This window comes from Pelobates fuscus, chromosome 4 (assembly GCF_036172605.1).
Source record: "Pelobates fuscus isolate aPelFus1 chromosome 4, aPelFus1.pri, whole genome shotgun sequence".
Taxonomy (NCBI): Eukaryota; Metazoa; Chordata; class Amphibia; order Anura; family Pelobatidae; genus Pelobates; species Pelobates fuscus.
The window spans coordinates 319764919-319790978 of record NC_086320.1 but is presented as its reverse complement, the minus strand read 5'-3'; the positions used below and the strand labels follow the sequence as shown (position 1 = coordinate 319790978).

General features: G+C 43.3%; 1 protein-coding gene across 6 annotated transcripts; it reads left to right on the top strand.

Annotated features, from left to right (window-relative positions):
- The first annotated feature begins 12585 nt into the window (after positions 1 to 12585).
- On the top strand, positions 12586 to 23782 carry CBX3 (chromobox 3). Of its 6 annotated transcripts, XM_063452354.1 has the most exons (7): positions 12589 to 12694; positions 13728 to 13801; positions 15138 to 15209; positions 17695 to 17837; positions 21740 to 21905; positions 22256 to 22350; positions 23211 to 23782. In XM_063452354.1, exons 2-7 carry the CDS (start codon positions 13778 to 13780, stop codon positions 23335 to 23337), a joined length of 627 nt encoding a protein of 208 aa, XP_063308424.1. In that variant the 5' UTR covers positions 12589 to 12694; positions 13728 to 13777; the 3' UTR covers positions 23338 to 23782. The 6 variants fall into 6 exon arrangements, with proteins under 6 accessions (XP_063308429.1, XP_063308424.1, XP_063308427.1 ...); XM_063452357.1 differs by lacking the exon at positions 15138 to 15209 and having other exon boundaries at positions 12590 to 12694; XM_063452355.1 differs by lacking the exon at positions 13728 to 13801 and having other exon boundaries at positions 12591 to 12694.
- The last annotated feature ends 2278 nt before the right edge of the window (positions 23783 to 26060 follow it).

The window sequence follows — 26060 nt, the reverse complement described above, 5'->3', positions numbered from 1 at the left end:
AAGACGGCACGACGGAAATATAAAACTGGGGCCTACCACACGTTGCAAGACCTCGTGAGTTTCCTGGGAGGCATCGCAACTACCAGCGCTGCGACACCCCACAGCCTAGCCTCACCTGCTTCGCCGACTTACACTCAGAGCATGGGCAGGCGCTCCCAGAAACAGCACACCCCAGTGGAGGGCACAGATATAGGAGCTATGCTCCAGCGGCCGGCGCAACCTAGGCCCATCCCCGTCGAACATCCAGATACGGGGCAGAATCAACCGCTCCAATACCAGGAGCCCGAGAGCCCGCAACGCCCACCAACACCCGTGACTGAGTCCTCCGATGCCGCCGCCGACGCTGCACCGACCACCAAAAAGGATTTAAAACTGATGCTCGCCGAAATCCACAAAATGCTGGCGGCCGACTCAGCCATACTTAAAAAGGAAGTCAGGGCAGTGTCGGAGAGGGTCAGGAACAACGAAACAGCTTTAACTGAGGTACAGACCCAGCTCCATGCGATGGCGGATTCTATAAAAACGCTACAAGCGCAGCAACAAGCGACAACAATTAGGCTCTCCACTGTGGAGGACCGACAGAGGCGGACCCACATTAAAATCAGGGGTATCCCTGCACAGATTACAGCAGAGGAACTACCCCATTATACCAGAAGACTGCTAGCCACAATCCTGTCACACACAGTGGCCAAGAAGATGACAATAGAAAGCGTTTACCGCCTCCCAAACCCTACACCTCACCGAACCATCACAGGGAGAGATGTCATCCTACGCTGCAGTTCCCTACCTGACAAGATGCAGATACTGACAGGGCTGAAAGGTAAAACGCCACTCACCTTCGAAAACTCGACCCTGACCTTCTTCCAGGATTTGTCAAGGTCCACACTGCTGTACCGCAAAACATATACCCCAGTTACGACACTGCTGCGAAACGCGGGACTGAGCTACCGCTGGGGAGGGAATGGTTCACTAGCGGCTACAAAAGACGGGACAATATATACTCTGCCATCAATGTCAGAGGCGGCAACCTTCCTGGAAACGCTGGGACTTTCAGACACGGCAGCCGCACAAGTAGAGAGGAGATGGGATCCGGCTTCCATAACACCTTTCGTACCTAGAATGTCGAACCAGCAAGAATCGGCCACCCCAGAATGAAGATCACAGATGGGACTCTTATTACCTCTATCATTGCACCTCACCATACCTTATCCGCTAACCCCACATGCACCATACGCCTACCAACCCGGGCTCCGTAAGACTCCGGTTCAGCACGAACATGCCGTTTAGACGGCAGAATAGAGACCACAGTAAGTGGCAAACCCCCCCCCCCCCGGCCCCCTTGGTCAGGAGCCGAAAGCCAGCATGCATAGCTTGACACAACACGTAAGCTGGGCCTTATCCTCGCCCCCTATGCCAATACCCCCTCGACTCATTGTAAACACGATACAATTTTACCCCTGTAACACCCGAATTCCGGGGAGGAAACCGATCAGGTGTCCTAATCACAATACTCATCGAGCACACAACCCACACCTGCTCACTCCACCCCTGGAAGGTAACTACGCTTTAACACTCTCACACAGTTCCCAGCCTAGGAACTCAGAAGCCTACACAATCACCTATCACACCTAGGCAGACTGAAAACCATACAACACTGTACAATAGTACACCTGATACAGCATGTTTTAATGAAAAATTTGTGCTTTTGTTGATATGCCACATCCATATGTATCCAATGTTCTTGCTGTGGCTATTGTGGCTAAGCAAGCTGTTTCTTAAGATTTGCACACAAAAATAAAGAATTAAAAAAAAAAAGAAAAAAAAAAGATTACTTAAATACACATGTAGAATTTTAATATATATGCATTTATAGGAATTTAAATTCTACGTGTATACTAATGTAATCTTTTATGTAATTATATGTATTTATCTATCTATATATATTTGCGGTTATTTGTATTTTATATATAGATAGATATATATAGAATGTCATTCTAAGTGTATTTTGTTACCAATGTATATATATTAATAACAAAATACAGTTAGAATGAAATTACATGAATATATAATTTATATTAAATTTCGTTATATATATATATATATATATATATATATATATATATTTGTGTTTATATATATATATATATATAAATACATATTATATATTTGTAACGTCATTCTAAGTGTATTTTAATACTAATATATGTACTTATACAGCGGTCAAGTCCTGGGGAAAAAAGTGTGGGAACTCACCCAAGATTCCCGCCCCCCCCCCCTTAAAAAATAAAAATAAAAATACACTACTATGCATATAGTGCAGTGCAGAGTGTGTATAGTGAATGTAGTGTGTTTGTAGTGAGTGCAGTGTGTATAATAAATGTAGTGTGTTTGTAGTGAATGCAGAGTGTGTATAATGTGTGTAGTGAGTGCAGAGTGTGTATAGTGAATCTAGTGTGTTTGTAGTGAGTGCAGAGTGTGTATAATGAATGCAGTGTGTTTGTAGTGAGTGCAGAGTGTGTATAATGAATGTAGTGTGTGTAGTGAGTGTAGAGTGTGTATAATGAATGTAGTGTGTTTGTAGTGAGTGCAGTGTGTATAATAAATGTAGTGTGTTTGTAGTGAGTGCAGTGTGTATAATAAATGTAGTGTGTTTGTAGTGAATGCAGAGTGTGTATAATGAATGTAGTGTGTAGTGAGTGCAGAGTGTGTATAATGAATGCAGAGTGTGTATAATGAATGTAGTGTGTAGTAAGTGCAGATTGTGTATAATGAATGCAGTATGTGTGTGCTGGATAAAGTAAGTGTGTGTGTGTGTGCGTGTGTGCTGGATGATGTGTGTCCGTGCGCTGGATGATGTGTGTCCGTGCGCTGGATGATGTGTGTCCGTGGGCTGGATGATGTGTGTCCGTGCGCTGGATGATGTGTGTGTGAGTGTGTGTGTGCTGGATGATGTGTGTGTGTGTGTTGGATGATCTGTGTGTGTGTGTGTGTTGGATGATGTGTGTGTGTCAGATGGTGTGTGCGTGTTGGATGATGTGTGCGTGTGTTGGATGATGTGTGTGTGTGGTGGATGATGTGTGTGTGTGTGTGGTGGATGATGTGTGTGTGTGTGTGTGGTGGATGATGATTGTGTGTGTGTGTGTGTGGTGGATGATGTGTGTGTGTGTGTTGTATGATGTGTGTGTGTGTGTGCCGGATGGTGTGTGTGTTTAGTGAGTGCAGAGTGTGTATAATGAATGTAGTGTGTTTGTAGTGAATGCAGAGTGTGTATAATGAATGTAGTTTGTAGTGAGTGCAGAGGGTGTATAAAGAATGCAGTCTGTTTGTAGTGAGTGCAGAGTGTGTATAATGAATGCAGTGTATGTAGTGTGTTTGTAGTGAATGCAGAGTGTGTATAGTGAATGTAGTGTGTGCAGAGTGTGTATAATGAATGCAGAATGTGTATATTTAATGTAGTGTGTGTAGTGAGTGCAGTGTGTATAGTGAATGTAGTGTGTTTGTAGTGAGTGCAGATTGTGTATAATGAATGCAGTGTGTGTGTGCTGGAAGATGTGTGTGCGTGCGCTGGATGATGTGTGTTTGTGTGCGTGCGCTGGATGATGTGTGTGTGTGTTGGATGGTGTGTGTGTCGGATGATGTGTGTGTGGTGGATGATGTGTGTGTGTGTGTGTTGGATGGTGTGTGTGGGATGGTGTGTGTGTGTGTGTGTTGGATGGTGTGTGTGTGTGTGTTGGATGGTGTGTGTGTGTGTGTTGGATGGTGTGTGTGTGTGTGTGTGTGTGTTGGATGGTGTGTGTGTTTGTGTGTGTTGGATGGTGTGTGTGTTGGATGGTGTGTGTGTGTACACACAATAACCAACCAAATAATCAGAATAATTCAACATAGATAGAAGACTGAACTGAGTTAAGTACTTGAGTACCAAATTGTGCATCATAGACTGTTTTAACGAACAGTATGAAATGCCAGACAAACGTGTCTAAAGAGGTTCAAATGCTAGCTTACAAAAAGTGTCAGCAGAAACCATTGCCATGGCAACCCATGATGCTGCAACAGCATGAGAGGAGAGTGCCCTGATACCCTCCAGCACAGGTAGAGAACGGACGTGACGTCCAAATTGTGCCTCAGTAATTGCTTCAATGTCCAACATGTAATGCAGGACAAACTAGTTCAAAGAGGTCCAAATGCCAACTTTACAAAGTTTCAGCAGAGACCATTGCCATGGAAGCCCACGAGATACTGTAACAGCACTAGTGGAGAATGCCCCAAATCCTTTGGTACAGGTAGAGAATGGCATTGAAAGGCTCTCACTTTAGGCAGGATCTCTGGTGCTACATGCAAGACAACCATATCCTGTCGAAATTCAGTGAATGGGGGTACACAGGATCAAGCCTGGAGTTCACCCATTTTCCTTGCTGGGGTACCAGCCACCAGCACTTTCTGTGTTACCACCATGGAAGCTCCTTCTAGAGGTTCGAATAATGGTTCAGTCAGGGCCCATGAGACCAGTGGTACGTCACATATTGGCTTCACCACACTCAGTGGAGGCATGATTTCAATCAATGCCTATATGAAGCAAAGTGCAGCTAAGTGCACACATTCACCTTGCTGAGGTACCAGTCACCAGCAACAGCAACGTCTGGGCTAACATCATGGAAGCTCCTGCTAGAAGTTCAGTCAGAGTCTGTGAGACCAGTGGTACGTCACATATTGGTTTCAACACCCTCAGCGGAGACTTGAGTTCAATTGTTGCTTACATGAAGCAAAGCACCAGGGGCATCAACGCTCAACCGGTACCCTTCAGTACAGGTAGGGAATGACATAGATAAGCATTCACTATAGGCAGGATCTACAGGTGCCAAATGCAAGACGACCATATCTGTTGAAAAGTAGTGAAAGGGGGTTCACAAGATCAAGCCTGGAGTTCACCCATTTTCCTTGCTGGGGTACCAGCCACCAGCACTTTCTGTGCTACCACCATGGAAGCTCCTTCTAGAGGTTCGAATAATGGTTCAGTCAGGGCCCGTGAGACCAGTGGTACGTCACATATTGGCTTCACCACACTCAGTGGAGGCATGATTTCAATCAATGCCCATATGAAGCAAAGTGCAGCTAAGTGCTCCTCCAGAGTGTTATAACAGAACCTTTCAAGGCCTGAACGAGAAGTAATTCCAACAGACAAAAGCATGTCAACCTTAGTAAAGCCTGTAAGAGGATCTCCATGGCCATCTCAGGGATGCCTATACTAATATGGACTCCCGCATCAGCACCAGAACTTGAGGATCCTGGTGTGTCATGGGGCCTTGTAATAGGTCTGGACGTACAGGAATTTCCCTTGGAGGTTCCAGAATCATCTTATTCATCATAGGAATTAGAGTCGACACGGTCTTCCACTGTCACCTTTTGCATTGCCTTTTTAGGAAAGTCGAAAACAGGAAAATATGTACATCAGACTAAAATTCTAAATTTGAGTCAGTGTATCCTGAACCTGAGCATTCTGGTCCTAGCATGTAAAAAATACTTCTGGACCTGGTAGTTCCAAAAAATGGGCATCAGATCTATGTAGGGTATCAGACAATCTGCGTCAACCCCGAGGATACGTCAGGACATGGTTGCCAATCCACCTTGTCCACAGTTATTCGGCTCCTGCAAACAGCCATTGTATTCTGAGCCAATGGTTGTTCTACTGTGCCCTGATCATTATGGGCTGGAATTCCATTAATACGTATCTGTGAGACCCATCTTAGTAGATATAGGATACATTTGCATTGATATTTGAGTAAATTTGGACCCACTCGTTCTTCAGCAAGCCTCTGAAGTGAAGAAGAGCCTTGAAAATGACTCTTAATTCCATACAAATTAATGGAAATATTGTGCAACATGGTCCAAACACTGTGCAACCAATCTTATAAAAACTGGAATTCGAGCTAATAATTGACCAATGAGGTTCTGTTCACTGGAAACTCAGAGATCTAATCCCTATTTTAGCCTCCAGGGTAAGGTGTAACTCCACTGATGGGGACATAGTAAGTGGCTGGCTCCAATAATCATTCTCTTGTTTGACCAAGATAGGAAGGATCTGTAAGGAATCCAGAGATGCCATTGGGCCCATCTGACAAGTCTGCTGGTGGAAGCCAGGATTCCTAGTAGTTGCATCTATTTTCTTGCTGTTACCAAGCAGAAATGAAGAAACTGGGAGAGAAAACCTTTACAATCTGTGGAACTGTTCCCGAGATAGGGAAAAGCAGAGCATAGAATTTTCCACTCGGGAATGTCAACCACTGAGCTGGTCTTAAACTGCTTTTCTGGATATTCATCAAGCAGCCAAACTTTAGGAGTTATGAAAGAACTATATACCTCTGTGGGCCTGCCTTCTGAGGCTCTAAGGCTATCAGAAGTAGATCATCCAGATAATGGAACCAGGTGGAGTTCTGGACTCTCAACAACACGATTCTTGGGGCCGCATTGAGGCCAAATGGTAGGGCACTAACATGGAAGTTCTCTTCTGAGCTAATGCCGAAGATCTCTGCAGATTGGACTGAAAGTAAGCATCCTTGAGATATATAGAGGTCAGGAAATTATCCTTCCAGATTGCTTGAGATATGGATCTGATTGACTCCATCCCGAAGACTCTGACATTCAGCCTCTTGTTGGCCCCTCTTAGGTCCAGTGTAGGCTTTCATGTGCTTTTCCCCTTAGCACCGGAAGAGAGGCAAAACTTGTCCCTGGAACTGCTCTTGTTCTGGGACCTAAAAAAAAAAAATCACCTCTTCGTCCAGAAGGCTTCTCCCTTCAGTGCTTTACCTTTTGATTCATTGGTCTTAATACTCCTGTTGGTATGGAGACTCCTGTGCCCGTTAAGAAAAAACTCCAGTCTATATCAATCTGGACCATGGATACCACTCAAGCTTCCAGAGTATGACGAGCCCAGGTATGTGTGATCAGAAAAATGAGGCTCCTAGTACTGGAGGAGATATGTTCATTGCTGAAGAGCAAAATGACTGCGTTATAGCTCCATTAGAACCTTGAAAGGCAGGTTTACCAACTGCCATGAGTTACCTCTGGAGTATTCCCTGCAGGGCCAGTAGCTCCATGTATCTCAGAAATACTGGTCACTGGATGTTGTCCGGTCAGACTATGAGGAGCTGGGATCCTTGGAACTTCAGTCCTGAGGTACCAATATCTTGCAGCCCTCATTCGCCTTTTCAATGGAATTATCCAAAGTTTTCCCAAACAGCACCACCCCTTTAAATATAATGGTGTACAGGGCAGACTTGGAGGATGAGTCATCATCCCAGAAACATAATGCTTTCTTAGCTGCTATAGATAAAGCCATTTCATCCAGAGAATATCCTAGTTACATCTAGGGAAGTTTCTGTGAAGAAGTCAGTTGTAACCCGAAGACTTCAGACTGCCTCTTCAATCTTGGCTTTTAATATCGCTCTCCATAGTAGCCTTTAGATCTTTAATCATATATTTCATGTTTGTAGAAACAGCAGCGGAAATCACAGCTGGCTGGCCTCCTGCAATGGTAGGCGTAAAATTTTGGACAGGTCTGCGTCCACCTACGATCCATAAGTGTGCAACTTAGGTGGTGTAGTTCAGGGGTTGGAAATAACTTCCTCCACAGGGTAAAGCCTGGCCTCTTTTCTTACCCCTAAGGCCTCTGGAACTTACTTTGTAGGCCCTGCCCGCATGTCATGTGGCTGCACAGTGATAGGTCATGCTGAAGCGACAACCTTCTGGAGGAAGTCAGTGCATAACCGATTCCTTCCACTGTTTTCTCCTCATAACCAGATCCTGGTGAAGAATCAGACACCTGACAAATAATAATAACTAAATATTACCTTTGGTAAAGTATTAAGAATAAATGTGCACTGTTAAATTCTATAAGAAACCAGCGAAACAGCTTTAAAACAGGCTGAAGACAGCACTTATCCATGTCTGGAGACCCTGCAAATACTTACCAAATAAGTGTGGTATGTTTACTGTCATTTTCCCTTTATTTTAGGCACTTTCTGGCAATTGCCCTTATCCAAGATGGCTGCCACAACTTGTATTCCCACAATGCAAGTTATCTGTATTAGGCCCAATAAGGCACAAACTGCACCCATGTGGGCCTATTCCGAGTGTGTTTGCAGTTTAGAGACCAGGGAGAGGACTCTGTCTGAAGCCTATATTTCCCTTAACCCCTTAAGGACCAAACTTCTGGAATAAAAGGGAATCATGACATGTCACACATGTCATGTGTCCTTAAGGGGTTAAACACCCAGGGAACCGGGAATAAATCACTAGGACCGAGGGAAAGCAAAATAGATAACAAAAGTGCCTGCTAGGAAGTTTAAAAGGCAACCACGTGCAAAAAGTCAAACTTTAAAGGCACCACAGTCTAAAGGCCTCAAGGTATAAAAGGTAACAGTTTCCAAAATGTATCGCAGTTTTAAAATATTTCAGTCTTCAAATGCACTGCAGTTTTCCAAATGTACTGCAGTTTCCAATGACTTGCGGTATTACATGCAACAGTATTAAATGCAAATTTAAATGAAACAGTTTTAAATGCCACACAGCTTAAATGCAACACAGCTTAAATGCTTCCTAGCAAGAGCACAACCGCATAATGTACCACAATCTTAAAAATAAGGTACAGCTGTATAACGCACTAGTTTAAAGATATCAAAGCTTAAATGCGGGGGGCGGGGCCTAGCCACTGAACGAGCCAGACGCAGGTTGAGAGAGCTCCTCAATCTTGCTAAATTTATATGCCTCAAATAGGGTGATATTCCTCTCAATCAGAGCCCACATCGGCATCCATTGAACCGAGAACACAGGGACCACTCTTGGAGAGAAAACCCGACATTTCTAAGCACCATACAGGCGCAAAAGCTTCCTGCGGCCTACTTCCTGATTTTGGGTGGGAGACGCGGCCGATCTCCTGCCTATCAAGCAAGCAGAAGTGGTTGGGCTCCTGCTTTCCCCACCCTCTGGACCGGTGGGGGTTATCCCGGTCCCTGCTGAGCTAAACACCAGGGCCAACCGAGACACAGACGCCTACCCAGAGGCACTAAAGACAGCGGTGTGCGGCGGCTTACAAAATGGCGGACGCATGTAATCCAGCACCACGAGACATAGTACTTTATGAAGCTGATCGGTCCCACAGTAGCATGGACAAACTGGAGGAGATATTTAATCGATTCTGGGCTACCCTGGAGGAACGGACGAGGCTGGAGACAGCTAGTCGGATCCCACTGACAGGGGAATGGAAGCTGCGTGGGGTGAGGCCTGCGGAGCACTCCATAGGCGACTCGACACGCAAGATAGCAGTTAACTCTGCACTATGCCTACCTGGGCCTGGAGCCACCCGGGGTCCATCCCCCAGGCACCAGCCACGCCGGTGTAGAAGACGGAAATCACCACGCAAAGCTGACAGGATCTTCCGCATTTCCACGGATGGGAAGAGGCTGGACTCAATTAAATACAGAGTTTGCGGCACAGATGTGCTGGCTCCGCGATCTAGCTGGGGCCAAGGAGTTTCCCTACCAGAGTCCTCTCACATCACCCACGCATGGGCACACCCTGGACTGCACATGCCTGAAGGAGAGGAGCCCAGCCGGGGGATCGGCTGAACAGCACTCACGCAGACCAGGCTTGTTGAGAACGCTGCAGATATAAACCCCCCCAGCACAGCTTTCACCTATGTAGCGTAGCTCACGGTCCATTCTGTTATGTGCAGGATGTTACATATGACACTGCCTCACTTGCATCACCAAATTGGGTCCTTTAAGCCTTAAACAGATTACATGTGGCAACCTGGGCAAGCCAGGAAATCTTGCACCCATAAAGTTAAGTTGCTGTGGTTTGATACCCATACCTACCTGCATTACACCCACTAAGTACATATTAATGCCTACTGTTATATTATGCCCTAAATAGCTTTCCTAGTACTCTCATCATCTATTTACTGTCTAGAGGTTTTTACTATGTTACAAGACTGCATTACAAGCCCGATCTAGATATGTTTCTTTAGCATCTTTACTAGCCTGTCACTCTAACTAAAAAATGTGTGCATGTTCTCTCCAACTGCCTTATCACCTGTAAGCTATGTTTTTTGTTAATCTTGTCATGTTGTGGCATGACTAGACTTCTTGTATACACTGCACAACAAAAATAAAGAATTAAAAAAAAAAAAAGCTTAAATGCATCACAGCATAAAAGCACAACTGCAAAATGTACTACAGTAAAACAGGCAAATAAAGTAATGAAGATAAAAAAAAAACCAAAAAAAAACAAACATACATGTCCGTAAGTAAAGGGAGCAAATTGCTCACGTCCTAAGGGCTGTAGGACAGGAAAAAGACTAAGGACCATAGGGATGGAGCCTCCTTTTAAAACCTTGGTGGTTTTCCTGTCCTATCGGCTGTAGGGGAGGAGCTAACCCATGTGTATATGCTGCCATGATTAGCCAGGAAAATAGATATACATACATTATGTATATAAATACATTTCTATTTTAATTTTACACGTCTAATTTATATTTTTTTACTTTCCCACCAACAGGGGGAATGTCTGACATTTTAGACAGTCCCCCTGCTGGCAGATCCACAGCCAGCTATAGGGGGCCATGTGATCGCTCTTTGAGAGCGATCACATGGCCCCCGGGGGCCTCATTTGCCGGGGAGGGCTGCCTGGCAGCCCTCCAGAAGAGGATCGCAGCGGAGGTAAGTCCACCAGACCTCCAGGCATAGAAAGCCGTTACGGCGTTCTACCCAGCCGCAACGGCTTTAAAGCCCTTTTAATGCGGCACGGCATAGAACGCCGTAATGGCGTTAAATAAACTTGTTATTGTGCCAGGAGGCCCCCTGGAGAAACTCTTACCTGAAGGGGTTAAACCGTTTTTGAATGGTTTAACCCTAAAGTGGCCTCCAGCGCTCGTCTCAGCTTCCCCCGGCGGCATCAGTCTTCTGAAATGTCACTTTCAGGAAGTGCTGGTTACCACTGGTCAGGGGCGCCGCTGATTCACAAAATCGCTGTAACACACCTTGCCAATCAGCGGCACCCCTGCCCGGTGGTACCCTGCGCTTCTTGAATCTGAAATTTCAGAAGTGGATGCCTCTGGTGGAAGGGGTGGGTTGACAAAGGCGCTGGAGGCAACTTCCGATTTAAACCAATCGAAAATGGTTTAACCCCTGAATGTAAGAATGCGCCTGGGGCCTGCTGGCATCATAACAAATTCCTTTAGATTAAGTTATAGTGCCTTTGATCACTATTCTGTCCCTTTAGCAATAAACTGTTACATTATACACACCCTGCACCTATAATGGGCACAAGGTGACTAAAACATAAGAACAATTCAGGAACCTATGTAAAGTGTCTGTCTTCTTCTCTCAGTGATAGTGACTACCGTCACACTAGGATTTACCAGATGTAGATAATCAATAAAGAACATTAGAATAGCTCTCTATTAGGTTACACTAAATCGTTTACCATAAGGGTCAATATTATGTACTTTTGAGTCAAGATGCCCAAAAGGGTATTTGATCAGGCAGCATGAAGTTTTACATAATTTTAAACATAACTTCGCTGGGGATCAAATTTTAAAATGTAATTTGTGCTATATACTGGACTGCTTCCACTACGGCAGGGGTGCCCAAAAGCTAGATACCCATATGGCGTTGAACTACAACTCCCATAATGCTTTCAATGCCTTTAGAATGGCAGAGCATCATGGATGCTGTAGTTTTAAAACATCTGGGGATCTACATTTTGGGCACTAGGGTAAACAATAATGATTTTGATCCACCGCCATTGTTATGGGCAAAGATGTCCACTCTACCTGATACTTTTTAACATTTGCCTTCAACCCTTTAGATACAACATAGCAAAATAAAGTGGCTATTAAGAGCTTGAATTTGTAACTTGAATATTGAAACTGGCTACTATTGCAGATAATCTTTTACTGTATATTTTAGAGCTTTATGAGAGGTAACAGGCTCCATACAATTTGTAATAAATTATATTGCTATGCATTTGGAGTTCTCTCTTTGCCCACCAGGGATTACACAGTTTTTTAAGCTTACTTGGACAGAGTTCTCCATCACCTGAGTAAGGATTCTGTATCACAAAACGTTTTTGAGGAGCGTTCTAATTAGAACACAGTACTTACACCTATGATTCTACAGATGCTGTCATTATTGATAGGAAGTCAAAAATGCCTTAAGCTGCACAGTAAGTATTCTGCTCTCCTGACAATACTACTACCACCACAACCACTATATGGTCTCATGTAAAGCATGCTTGGCATGGTTAAACCCCAATAAACAATCACTGACTGTATCTCTCCCAACCCTCACACTGATACATTGCCCTCAGCTTATCCCAATCAGACACCAGGTTATGCAGTGTTTCGTAGCTAAAGGAATACCGCGCTTCGCTCGCAGCCAATGAAGCCATTGACTATTTCGTGTCCGGAATCCACCAGCTACTTATCCCGCCGTTCAGAGCTGCGGCTGCGCGCCGGAGCGGAAGGAGTTAAGCTTGGCGCCAGTAAAAGACCCGCCAGAACGTTGGTAGGGCCTATTGTTCTTTCACGTCACTAGCTCCGCCTTGCTCGAGCGCGCCGTGACGTAGCCAGCTGCGGCTTGGGCTCGCTATCGGTGTGAGCGCTCGGAGCTGCATCACCGGAGTCGGACAGCGGGAACAGGTAGATGGCGGGTCCCCGGCCCCGGGGCTGGAGTGGGGGAGGATGGAAGGTGGATACACGGAGCGCTCTCACTGTGGGAGTGACTGGTGCTGGCCGCTAGCTGTGCGTGTACCCCAGTATGTGTGGGTTCGGATGGAATGCTCTCGGTTAAGGCATGGGGAGGGCGGGGGTGAAATATTTAGGATGGGGGGCGAGATTCCCGAGTGCGGTGAGAGCTTGATGTGTGATGGAGTCAGTCTGTGAGTGTGCTTGTCTCTGAGCTTGGCCTCCATGTTGGACTGTGAGGGCGGGAAGGAGAGTGAGTGTCCTGCAGGATGGGGAGGGGGAGAGCTTTTTTCCCTTTCTGCTGTGGAGAAGCGAGTTATCACTGTTACTCGCCTTCTAGTGGCTATCTCTATTTCAGGGATGCTGTGTGGTGGCTTATTACTGTTATACTCTTATTTATTTTTAAAGTGCTTAGCAATGCTGAGTACCATTCTCCTACTGGAATGGTGACAATTAGTAGAATGCATGCGTGTCCTGTTAATACAATCTCCATAGTATGTGTCTGTGGTGTTTTGGTTGTGGGGCTGAGTAGTTTCTGATTCCGACTAAATCCTATGCTTAAATCTCCCATGGAGCTCGTTTTACTTCTGATGTACTGTGCTTTAAATCGGGGGAGAACTGAAGGTATTCTGCAGGAGGCCTGTTATATAACAAAGGGGGGGCAGGATGGACACATTGTCTCTTGCTTGTAGCGTATTCCACACGGTACACAATCATGCTTTGATTTACAGATCTCTCAGCACCTTATCTGGGTTAACTATACAGCACTGATGCTTCTCGGTAAGAATGTGCCTAGTGAACATTTACTGATCACCACTTGAATTATTTGAAGGGGGCGGGGTGTTTCTGTGTCCATCCATGGAGCCAAACTATAAATTTAAAAGATGACTGTACTGCTGTAACATTTCTCTCTTCAAATCTTCCTTTATTTCTCTGGTTATAAAATATCTGTCTGCATGTACTAAAGGTTTATGTATTTTACACACAGGCCCAACCTAGTGCTGCAGTGCGATAAGGTGACTCCCCTATAGGTATTAAATGCAGGACAGTCGGGAGCAGCAGGTAGTAACTATATGTTTATATTGTATTTCAGATGTGTAAGTGTCCACGTTATCATGTGAGGGCAATGGCCCCCATTTTGAGTTAACCTATTGGGGCCTATTGTCAGTTTGGTGGGTCCCAGTGCGTAATATCTTTGTGCCAGATCAGAGAGCATTTAGCTCAGTGTTCCTTTGTGGAAAAGCGTACATTGGGCAACGTTCTAAAAGTGTAATAATCACCATGGAAACAGAATGTTCATGTTTGCTGCTCCAGAAGTGCGCTCTACACGTGATGCCTATTGTGTTATGTGTAGACTTCTGGCATACTGTTAATAATCATACTGGTTTATATTTAGTTTTTTCGCTGCCCTGAGTTTGAGATGGTGTACGTTCTAGCAATTGTGGGCTGCATCATGTGATTATCGGTGAAAGGGATGGAAGATAATAATGGGAATCATAGACCATAAGTAGAAATTCCGGCAGATAATCCGTTAGCTCTGTGTAGACCAGTGTTAATCTGCTGGCGGTGCGCATGCGCGCGCGGGGGGGGGGGGGGTGTCTTGCGGTTGCGGCCTAGTGCTAGGAAGGACGAGCGAATCTCTTGCACTACTCAGAGCCGGAAACGCAGTAACAAAGCCAGGCGAGGTGTGTTACAGCGATAGTGCACGCTCTCACGCGCATTCAGTATGCATTGAGGGCCAGGTGACTAGAGGCCAAGGTTTAAAACGCGATACTGGGCATCAGCTAGTGTCCAGCAATTCCCAGTTTAGATAAATTAACATTTATATGGTTACATGTGAACTAATGCATGCCATGGGTTTATACTGAAACACCTGCACCAAAGGGTTAATTGAGAGATATTTCAAAGGGATCTAATTTATCGAAGTCTTGTAGTTTGCTATTTTTACTTGGGGGTTAGCCACTAAATCAATACCCCTTTTTATGCTCCCCGTTAACTCAAAGTATCAGTGCAATCTTTGAACAGGAAATGGTCATGCTTGTGTATTAGTGTTAACTATAAAAATAACAGGAATCACTTTAATCTTAACGTGGTATGAGTGCAAGTTTTAAAGTCCACACTATGTGGATGACAGGGTACTATTCAACATATTAAGCTTGCAAGGCTGTTTCCTTTTGGGGTAGCCTAGTATTGTTGTAAGTATAAGGCAGTCCTGACCTTCAGGGTCCAGTTGATGGGGACACGCCTCATGTATATTGCAAGCTTACTGTAGCAGCACTGGGGAGGCCAGTCTGTGTGTATATACTTAAAATTGGTACATTTATGCTACACAAATTGTAAAGGATGGGGAGGTATAGAAACAATGTTTAATTTCTCTCCCTGTATGCTTTACTGCCAGGTGCAAAGGAAAGACCTTATAACAATGACTGACAGAACTAAAATGGAGGTGCCCAGTAACAAGGATAAAGAGGTGTGGATGTTAATTTTGTTTTTCATACCTCAAAATATTTGTTGTACAGTTATAAACTTTTTAATTTATTTGTTTTTTAAAAACCTTGAATGGGAACTTAATGTTACACAAGCAGCACTAATGTTAAATTTATTTACTGTTTGTGTAATGCAAATTCACTGCCATATTCAATTGTAAAAATACACACTAAATGTGCAATATATCTTGATTTCTCTTTCCATTAGGGGATTGGAAGTGCTGCTACAGTAATCCATATAAGGTTGTGGACAGTTGTCAGGGGGATGGTGTGCTTTTTCCAATTGGTAGGGGCCCACTAAAATGGAATTGGGAACCCATTCAGGTGTCCATCCTGATAACCCTTGTCAACTCAAATAATGTTAATATTTATATCTCCAGTGGGATTTTAGTCATTTGTAAGTTTCATGATTTGGGGGGGGGGGGGGGGGGGCGGGGCGCAGGGGCATAAACACTCTCCTTCAACCTAGAAATGGGCAGTAATCTGTCAGTCTGGTCTTCCTATACTTCCTATATTTAATAATACAAACATACACAATGTCATAAAACCATGTATGGATACACTTATGCTGTAGGTTTCATTTTAAGTGTTATATTCTGGCTTTGCTGGGAATGCTTTAGGGAATCCCTCCCAATTAAATGTTACTCGTACATTTTTGTATCTTGTTAGATATTGGTGGTCTTGAAAGCTTGCACTCAAAATCCACTCTGCAAAGAAGTGATCTGTGCGTTCCTACATGTAGCTGTAGCATTGAACATTTAAAACTGCAGCTGTTTTTATATACTTTTTTTTTTTACCCATGTATCTTCTCAATTCTGAGCTGTAAAATGAATGCTCCATGGCCATTACAGTATACTGTAGTAGTTATGGTTGTAGGAGTGTCTTGGCACACACCAATGTAAGTGGTCAAACCATTTTAGAATGGTTGACATCTTGCCTGGGGTTCACAGGGCACTATTTCCAACCTTGCAAGCTCCTGCTAGGAGCTTTCATGTGCTTTTCTGTGCTAAGTACTACAGTGCAGAACTGAACTCTGACTTTGTCAGCGATAGCTCTCTACCATTAAGCTAAGCCAACCATCTGTGGCCTTAGCTCAGGCAGTCATTTTTTTTGGGGGAGGCAGGAAGCAGTGCCCAGCTGGTACTAGACAAGTCAAACCATTCTAAAATGATTTAACTACTTGCATTGGGAAGAACAGGGTATTCGTGACACCATAACCACTACATGATTAACCCCTTAAGGACCAAACTTCTGGAATAAAAGGGAATCATGTCATGTGTCCTTAAGGGGTTAAGCAATGCGCTAAACTAGTGGATGTGTAGTTCTACCTGAATCTGTATTAAAGCTGTGTAAAATTTGTTATCATATTATTCTGTGACATCTGTAATTCTAAGTTTCAAAAATAAATTACCTAAATGTCATTCCTTTTTGAATATCTGCTAAAATGTTTTCTCAAAGGTCCCAATTTTCTCCTAATTACATTTTTTTTATATCATTCTGTTTAGCCCATAATTTAAACTTTTTTTTTAATACACTGACCGTTGTAAACTCAGTTGTCACATTTTGTCTCAATCATATGGTCATGTTGGATGTTATGCAATGTAAATATTGTCACTTTCTTTTGTATTATGACTTTGTCAAAAATGTTAACCCCCTTAAGGACAAAGGCAGTTGTGCACGCTTTGAACCAAAACAAAAACATTGTTTGTTTTTTTTGAGCTATAGGTTTTGTTCTGCAGTAACTTAAGTGTTTATTTTCAAGTGCCCCCATACATATATTAAAATATATATATTTTTACACATCTTTTGCAGCTAATTCAAAAGGGATTTATAGTCCTTATTGTTAAATGCCTAGTGTTTAGGATTAAATACATTTTTGTTGGGGAACACTAACCCTCTACCAACCCCCACAATAAACACTGACACTAACCATATGCTTATGCTCAACTTCAACCCTACACTATCTTTTTAACTAACCCTAACACTAAGGTAACCCACCAATATAAATTCTGATGTATTTAACCTTATGGATGGTATGTTGCCACCATCTACTGGTTATTGTCAAAATTACACTTGGTGGAATACAAAAATGAGACTGTTTCCCATACAGTACCTGAGAGCCCAGCACCGGTCCATATCTATTGTGGACAGACCGGCTGACCCTACCTCTAAAAATAAAAAAAATAAACTGGTGTGAGCATGAATCTAACACTACTCACATGCAAGTCTTTTACTTGGCATTTGAATGCTTAAAGAGCTCTTTGCAGAGCTGGCTTCCAGCACCGCACACTGCTCATCTAAGTCTGGGGCCACTATGTCATAAAGGCCTTAAAGTCTCTATTATAGTTACAATGGTGTCCTACGTCATTTAGGGAGTACATTTTTAATTATGTAGTTTGTTACTCTGAAAAGACCTTGAAACGCTAGAATTTTATCTTTAACTTTTTTTTTATTTTTTTGTTTTTATAGCCAAAAATGGGGAAGAAACAAAATGGCAAAGGCAAGAAGGTGGAAGAGGCAGAACCTGAAGAGTTTGTTGTAGAAAAAGTCCTAGACAGACGAGTGGTGAACGGAAAAGTTGAATATTACCTGAAGTGGAAAGGCTTCACAGAGTATGTTCTTTTTGCATTCTGACTATAACTGCTCCTCTGAATACTTTGTTTTGTGTGGGGGAGGGTATTATGGTAATTGCCTAAAGGTACTCTCCATGCACAACTAAAGCCAACGTGCATATATCTTTTTATTTCCATTCAAGATGGCACCATACCACATAAGTAGTCAAAACAGTTTCCTCTGACAACTTACTTTGGGTCCACCAAGGTCACTTCCTCAATAGAGACCAGAAAACTCCTGTTAGGAGCTTCCTGTAGTTGTCCTGAGATAGTCCGTTGATGTACAGCCCTGCTTGGCTCAATGCAGAGTTGACTGGCAGGCCCAAGATAGGCAAACTGGAAACTGACTACTTATGTGGGAGGTACCATACAAGTAAGAACCCTATGGCTGTTAAGTGATTCTATAGTGCCAGGAAATCAAACCTGTTTTTCCTGGCACTAGAAGATCCTGAAGTGCCTCCCCCATCCTTCAGACACTTGCCTGAATCTAGCGCCGATGTCCCTCGGTGCTGGGTCAGGCTCCCGCCGGCGAGGGAGACCTTATGTGCGGTACAATGGCTGCGCGCATTACACCTCCCCATAGGAAAACCTTATTCAATGCTTTCCTATGGGGATCCTGGCGACGCTGGAGGTCCTCGTGCATAGTGTGAGGACATCAGCGTTGTTGAGATGACCGGAAGTCCCTCTAGTGGCTGTCTGGTGGACAGCCACTAGAGGAGGACTTAACCCTGCAAGGTAAATATTTGGCATTTATAAAAGCTGCAATAATTGCACTTGCTGGGTTAAGGGTGATGAGAGTTGGCACCCAGACCACTTCTATGAGCAGAAGTGGTCTGGGTGCCTACAGTGTCCCTTTAAGGTAAATTGAGGGTTCACTTCTAACACAATGTTTGAATGATTCTTCTATTTAAGTTATTGGGTCCCCTCTCTGGCAGTGTGAAAGTCCCTTTTTTTTTAATTCTTTATTTTTATTGTGCAGGTGATTACACAGTAGTTTCAAAACGCCACAACAGCGTACATATTTATAAACATTCCATACATTGGCAAGACAAGGTGTGCACATTTTAAAGTTATGAACAAGTCCAGTTTCCTATCGTGTGTCAAAGTTAAGTGGTTGGATGTCGTGTTTAAAGAATTATACTGTCATTGAGCCATAAGTAGTTTCGCGTACTGTGTACTTGGAGAGCTCTATAATAGCTTCGTAGTGTGTGTTAGGATTTTGCGTAGCTGGAACATCGTGGGCAACCCAGGTGAGTTACGTGTGCTTGGGTCTCGATATACGTATAGTGATATTACGGCGTATAAGGTACAAGTTGTGGGTTACCCGTCACTGTTAGCCTGGGTGCCGCTCGTAAGTTGTGTAATATGGAGCTCATGGTGCCTTATGGTAAGATGTAGTGTACGTCGGAGAGTATGCAGGGCTACATACTCTAGGCATCCTGCCGAAAAGTCGTTAGCCCTGGAATGGGGTTGATGGGCAGGATTGTTATATGTAGGCTTAAACATTGCCTCTGCATTGCGTTATGTTGTTCTGGTTACGTCGGGGAGGTCGAGTTATATGTAACAGCCTACAAGCTTAGGCCAATGCTTTAGTCGCTAGGAGGCGATACAGAGTGGTATCCCGGGCTTGGGGATCCAGATTATTGGTGCACCGTATCTGTAAAGGTATGGTGCATCGCCCTATGGTCTAAGGGGAGTACCGTGAGCGTAATGTCAGTTCCTGGTCGAGGGTGACCTAGTGGTGGTCAGACCTATAATCTTAAGTAGAATGAAAAGTAACGTCAGACCTATAACATAAGGTGGAATAAACGGTAAAGTAAAACGAAGAGTTGAACTGCATCTGCTGTGAGTTTGTATTATTGCAGCAGGGGGGAGGTGTGGGGTTCCCCACAAAGTCCAACAGCTGGAAATCAGGTAGTGGTTGCCCTGTAGGCATCTGCCAAAGGTCCTCGCTGTACAAATGGGACTGTCGGCCGGTTCCCAGACGTGAGTCGCGGTCGCTGTTCTTTGCTCTCTGCCGGTTAGCGAGTCTCGCTGGAGACCCAGAGTCTCTAAGATGGCCGCTGCCTCATCAAAGTTCTGGACAAGGTGAGAGGTGGTACCGTGGAGGACAGCTAAGGTACGCGATCGTTTCCACCTGTAGGTTATGCCTCGTTCGCTAAGGAGGAGTGTAAATGGCTGGAGTGTTTTGCGCCATGCCAAGGTGCTCCCTGATAAGTCCATGAAAAAAGATAGTTTTAGGCTCTCAAAGTTGTAGGGGGTTTTTCCCCTGGGGGCTCCCAGAATCGCAGCTTTGTCTTGTCCTGACTGGAATCGGACGATTAGATCCCGCGGGGCTGTAGCCGGTGCCTTCGTTGGTTTCGGGATCCGGTATAGATCCACTGGTGTCACCACTTTCGCCTGTTTAGAGGGCAGAATTGCAGCAATTAGCTGTCTTATGAGGTGCAGTAGCTCCGCGTCGGGGACCGATTCTGCTACCCCCTGATCTTCAGGTTCATGTTACGCTTGGAATCCTCCAGTGCTGCAAACCGGTGCTCCGTTGTGGTTTGTCTCCGCAGCTTGTGAACCTCTTGTTGCAGTTGGACAATGTGTGCCTTCGCATCGTGTGAGTCACTTTCCACTTTGCGTATTCGGCCAGTCAGCCCCTGTAACTCTTTACGGAACATTGCCATATCCGATTGGATATCTTTCCGCAGGCCCGCCAGCAGTTCCTGCATGTCGGCCTTGGTGACCGGTGTTGGGTCCTGTTTCGGGTTTGCAGGTGTCGGGTTCCGGTTCGGTTCACGAGGAGCAGGCGGGTGGAGGTCCACGGGTTCCAAACTTTGGTCGTCTGAGAAGTCGGAACTTTCTCCCATATAGGTGGCCATCTTAGGCATCGAGGCGCCATGTGCCTGCCGCCATAGGTCACCAATGCTGGTACCTGGTTTCGGTTTGTCTGGCCTCTGTTTTTTAATTTTACGCCCCATCATGCCTGTGTTGCCGGGGGGTCCGACTAGGGTCGATTTTGATTGGGGCTGGGGTCGGTAAAAGTTTGATTAATAGGCCGTGAAAGTCCCTTTTTAATGCAGCACGGTTCCATTCTGGTGACTGCAGCGGCTACTCCTACTGTGCATGCACATGCTAGAAGAATTCTGTGACTTGTCAGTTGACAGGGCCTCTGCATGAAAACAATGTTGAGATATATTTATTTCTGGTGCAGTGTTCAGTTAATAATAAAATAAAACCCTCAAACTTTAACATTTTTATAACTTAGTTTTTTTTGTGTTTTTTTTTTGAGTGAGTTCTACATATTTTTTGTAAGTTCAGAGCTTTGTCTTGAAAGGTAGGGGTTTGAAAGATATGTGCTTCATTAAAGGGACACTCCCCTGCCCCCTGCCCAAATACAAATTAAATGTAAATCACTGTTTAGTGTATATATACCCCCAAATTAAAACTGCCGCATATATAATTTTTTTTATTCTCATTTGAGTTATATTGAACCAACGAAACCAGGAAGCACATTACCTGTTTTCTTGAAAGCCAAGGGATTGTAACCAGGTTAATTTGTGTCAATTTCTATTGAAATCTGCACTTTTTGCAAAATGCAATTTTAATAGGACACTCTTCACAGAAAGCTTTTCAGCAAGCTTAAATTGTTTAGGGGTCTGCAGTCACCCTTTATTACTTCAAATATAAAGTCCCTTGTATTCCTCCTGCTGGCTCCAAAATGTTGAAAATATTAACTTTTCATACACCAGCTGTGGGTTTACAGGTCATCTTTAAATCCACATAAATAAACTTAAGCATATATGGGTGTTTTGCAATATTTGCCTACTTGCTACATTGCATGTTCTTTTAAAACATGCATTTAAAAAAAAAAAAAAAAAAATTCTGTTCAAACTTTTTTTTTTTTTAATTTCCAGTGCAGACAACACGTGGGAACCAGAAGAAAATCTAGACTGCCCTGAGCTAATAGAGGCCTTTCTCAATTCTCAAAAAGGCGGCAAAGAGAAAACAGACAGCAACAAAAGGAAATCTGTGTCGGACTGTGAATCTGAAGACAGCAAATCAAAAAAGAAACGAGAAGCAGTAGGTTCTTTGTTTTTCATCCTCAGATGTGTGTTGTAAAATCTGCTGTTGCAAAGATATTTTAAAAGTAAATGCTCGATCAAATAATGTTGATTTGCTTTTCCCTATTAGAACTCTTGTTCTGTTTGGTGTGTTGTATTTTCGTCTACTTACCAAACCATGTAGATCTCATTCCTTAGTGTAGCTTGAAAGGGTATTTTTCTCCCTCCCACGCACTTTTATTCAAATTGCAATATTCCAGATACAGACTTGTGTTTTAGTGGTGTGTAAGCCTAATCTTTTGCTATAGTTATTTGCACAAGCTTTTGTTTTGCATGCCCTAATTAACACTCTTCATACCAATTATCTAGGCTGATAAACCCAGAGGATTTGCCAGAGCCTTGGATCCAGAGCGAATAATTGGAGCAACTGACAGCAGTGGTGAACTAATGTTCCTTATGAAATGGTACATTTTTATTCATGCTAATGTGCTGTTTAATTGTTTGAATGGTACTTTATGTTTGCCCATAATGCTTGTGGTTGACAAACTTATTTGGGTAAATATTTTGTGTCCACCAAATAGATATTACATGTTTCTCCCTTAATGCATTGCACACAGCACAGGTGCCACTTTGCTTAGTGAGACATGTTTCTGGCCACACTTTAATGCCCCATTCATAGTTTAGATCCGTGGTTCCCAAACCAGTCCTAAAGGCACCCCTACCAGTCCAGGATTTGGGGATTACCTGGTTGTCTAAGGTGTTTTTAGAAAAACAAAACACAACTGGGTAATCCCTAAATCCTGGACTTGTAGGGGTGCCTTGAGGATTAGTTTAGGAACCACTGGTTTAGACTGCTCAGAATAGAAATGGATGCACTCAGGCTTTTTACTGTTTCTTCATTTGCAAAAGCTGCATAAACATGACTCAAAACTCATGGAAAGTTCGGTGTCGCTTTTGAACTGACTAGTCTAGAAATGAGTCTTAATCAAAACACGTTCTCTAATCTTACCAGATGGATAAGTCTGAAAGAGAAGCTGTCTTTAAGTTAACATTTGAGGGATTTATATACTCCTGTAAAGTTGGTACAAAATTCCACATAAACTTTAAGATCTAATTTTAACCTCGAGTTATAGACCATATTACATAGATTACGTATTTGTATTAATAATTTGAGTGTATATTGCACACAAATTAATTTGTTTCTAATTAATACTGTTCAGAGAAAAATGAACAATTGTTATAGAACATTTGAAGTGATTTTGTTTTTGTGATATCTGTTGAAATTGTCTTTTTGTCTATTGACACTCTACATTTTTCTTTACAGGAAAGACTCTGATGAAGCAGACTTGGTACCTGCCAAAGAAGCAAATATGAAATGTCCTCAGGTTGTAATTGCATTTTATGAAGAGAGACTAACATGGCATTCTTGTCCAGAAGATGAAGCGCAATGAAATTATCACTATTTACATGTAGATTTTTGTTTTTTAAAATACTTCCCCCTTTTTATTTTCAGTGGGTTTTTTTCTTTTTGAGCAATCTCCATTTTTGTTTTTAGTACCTTTCTGAGAACCACAATAATGGAGTTTGGTGCCCTGATGTACATGGCAAAAATGCTCTGGTACATAATGCATTTGTTCTGTCCGGGCTTTTTATAGAATCTTTGTTAAATGACCAACATCTCTGCATCTATAATGCAAACTTGCAAGTGTTTTGTAGTCTACTGCTTGATGTGCATGTTAATGCTTTGACTTGGACCTGTCTTTAATCTAGCCTTTTTAGTTCCAGCCCTTCAGTAAAAGTCTGGAAATAACTGTAGTGAATGTTACTTGACTGTATATTGTTTACTTCAATGTAAATACTGGTGATCAGTGTTCAATAAATAGTTTTATATTCTCAGTGGTTTTTTTTTTTTTCACTCCTCTCTAAAGTGAACTAGTTTAGTCTAAAACCGTTAAACTTTTAGGTTTTGGCAGCCATAACATTGTGTACTTGGACACCCTAAATGTAAATCTAAATCTCAAATATTTGGCATTCTAGGCTTCCTGCAGGCACTGTGGTTGCTATGTAGACAGATTACTTGTAGGAGGTCTTCTGCTCTCCGGGCTCTCAATTCCTCCTAGCTGCTGAGAAATTGAGCCTGATGGATTTTTTAAAGTTTTTCACCAAATCTATAAATTTGCTAGCACCACTTATAGCTGGAATTTTATGCTATTTTAAAAAAGCCAAAGTTAATTTTGTGATGGCGGGTTCCCTCGAACACCTAAAATCTCTCCTGTCATTTTGAGGAGACAAGGAAATGATTTCATGCTGGTACTCTTTAGTTACCAACAATGCTCTTCTCTGCTGGGTAGAACAGCCAATTGATGTTTGTCACTTTAAGGCAGATATAGGCAACTTTTGGCTCTCCAGATATTTTGGACTAAATCGTCCCTGATGTGTTGTCAGCATTATGGGAGATGCATTCCACAATATGTGGAGTGCCAAAGGTTGCCTACCCCTGCCTTGGGGATAAGACTTCACCCAGGGCTTCTACTCTCAAACCTTGATTTCAATGTTGTTGTTCTGAAGGGTGGAGTACCATTAAATGTTCCCAAAGCATTATGGGAGTTGCAGGTGAACCGCTTAGTGTGTAATTTTTGTCTGTTTAACAAATTAAGGGTTTTAACAGCCCCTATGTAATTGTGTTGAGAAAATAGATGAGTTTGCTTAGAACAATAATTCATAATGTTTTACAAGATTGTTGTGGTGATATGCAGAACTGTCCATATTGGTGACGCACTTTTCAGGCATGCAACAGAGCAGTGATTGACTGTCCTATTTCTTGCATACATATCAATGACCCATGCTTAGTTAGCCCCTGTGATTTTAATGATTGGGTGAAACAGTACCTATTTCTTGAACGCGTCACCTGAAGTTATGTGGAATTGGCAGTTTCAACCAGACTACACACGCATACATACATGTATGATCCCTCAATCGTCTCTGTAACATTCTGCCCTATATTCCCAATGTAGTAATATAACCTGCCCTGCCCAAATTCACTCTTCTCACCTTTATTACTGTGGCTGGCAGGCCTTTCTAACCCCATCCCCTGTCTTTTTGCCCCCTCCCTCATGCGCCTGCTTAGCTTCACCTACCTCCTTGTAGCATAGTTGAGCGGTTAGTCTGTGTCAGAGAGCCTGTTTCCTGTACCATGTCAGAGCAGTTTGCTGCTCTCATTGAGCACTTCCTGGCAGATTGTACAGGGGACCAGAAGATCCTCTACCGCTGTCTTCCTGCTCGGCTACACTTCATGAAGATAGTGAGTGGCAGGAGGGGAGCAATGTGCTCCCCTTCCGGTCAGGAACCTAATTCATGTGACACACCTAGACTGCAGCCAAAACACTGTCGCGCCACACAGTTTAGGAAGCTCTATGGTCATAATTGTTACGTTGCTTGAAAAGGATTTGATTGAGAAACAGTTGCTTAAACACTTCCTGACATTTTCTCAAACCCCAGCTATTGCATAAGCATGACTAAAACATCTGCAACTTGTTAATATTACACATTCTGCAGTATGCACCATAAACATGGCACAGGAAGCCACCTAGTGGTGATAAACATTGATTGTGTATGGGTCTCTTTCTCAATCTCTACACCAAAAAAATGCCTGTTCACATTTTGGAATAAACTAAGCAAGCAGAGGTAAGTTGTCACTACATAATCTGTAGGATGGACCAGAGATGTTAACGCTTCGTTTTTTTTGGATGTTTTGTAGAAACAATAAATTTGCATTGCTACAGCAGTTTTACATTTAATTTTTTGCTGAACAAATCAGTGAGAATTAAAAATTGTGGCAACTTAAAGGGACTCTCCAGTGCTAGGAAAACAATCCGTTTTCCTGGCACTGCAGGTCTCCTCTCCCTCCCACCCCCGGTTGCTGAAGGGGTGAAAACCTCTTCAGTCCCTTACCTGTGACACCTGCCGATGTCCCTGGGGGTTTCTTTTTGCCAGTGGGCGAGACTGATTCCGCCCGCCGGCTGAGGAGACCTAATGTGCATGTGCTGCAATGGTTAGAGCTCTCATAGGAAAGCATTGGAAATGCTTTCCTATGGGGAATTGAGCGATGCTCTAGCACAGAAAACCTGTGCTATAGACACGGAAGTGCCCTCTAGTGGCTGTCTACTAGACAGCC

Bases quoted from the DNA above. Each gene is read 5' to 3' on its own strand.
- CBX3 (XM_063452354.1), top strand. From the start codon at position 13,778: ATGCAGGACAGTCGGGAGCAGCAG. The intron at 13,802-15,137 runs GTAGTAACTATA...CTTTACTGCCAG, and splicing joins AGGACAGTCGGGAGCAGCAG to GTGCAAAGGAAAGACCTTAT. The intron at 22,351-23,210 runs GTACATTTTTAT...TTTTCTTTACAG, and splicing joins CTAATGTTCCTTATGAAATG to GAAAGACTCTGATGAAGCAG.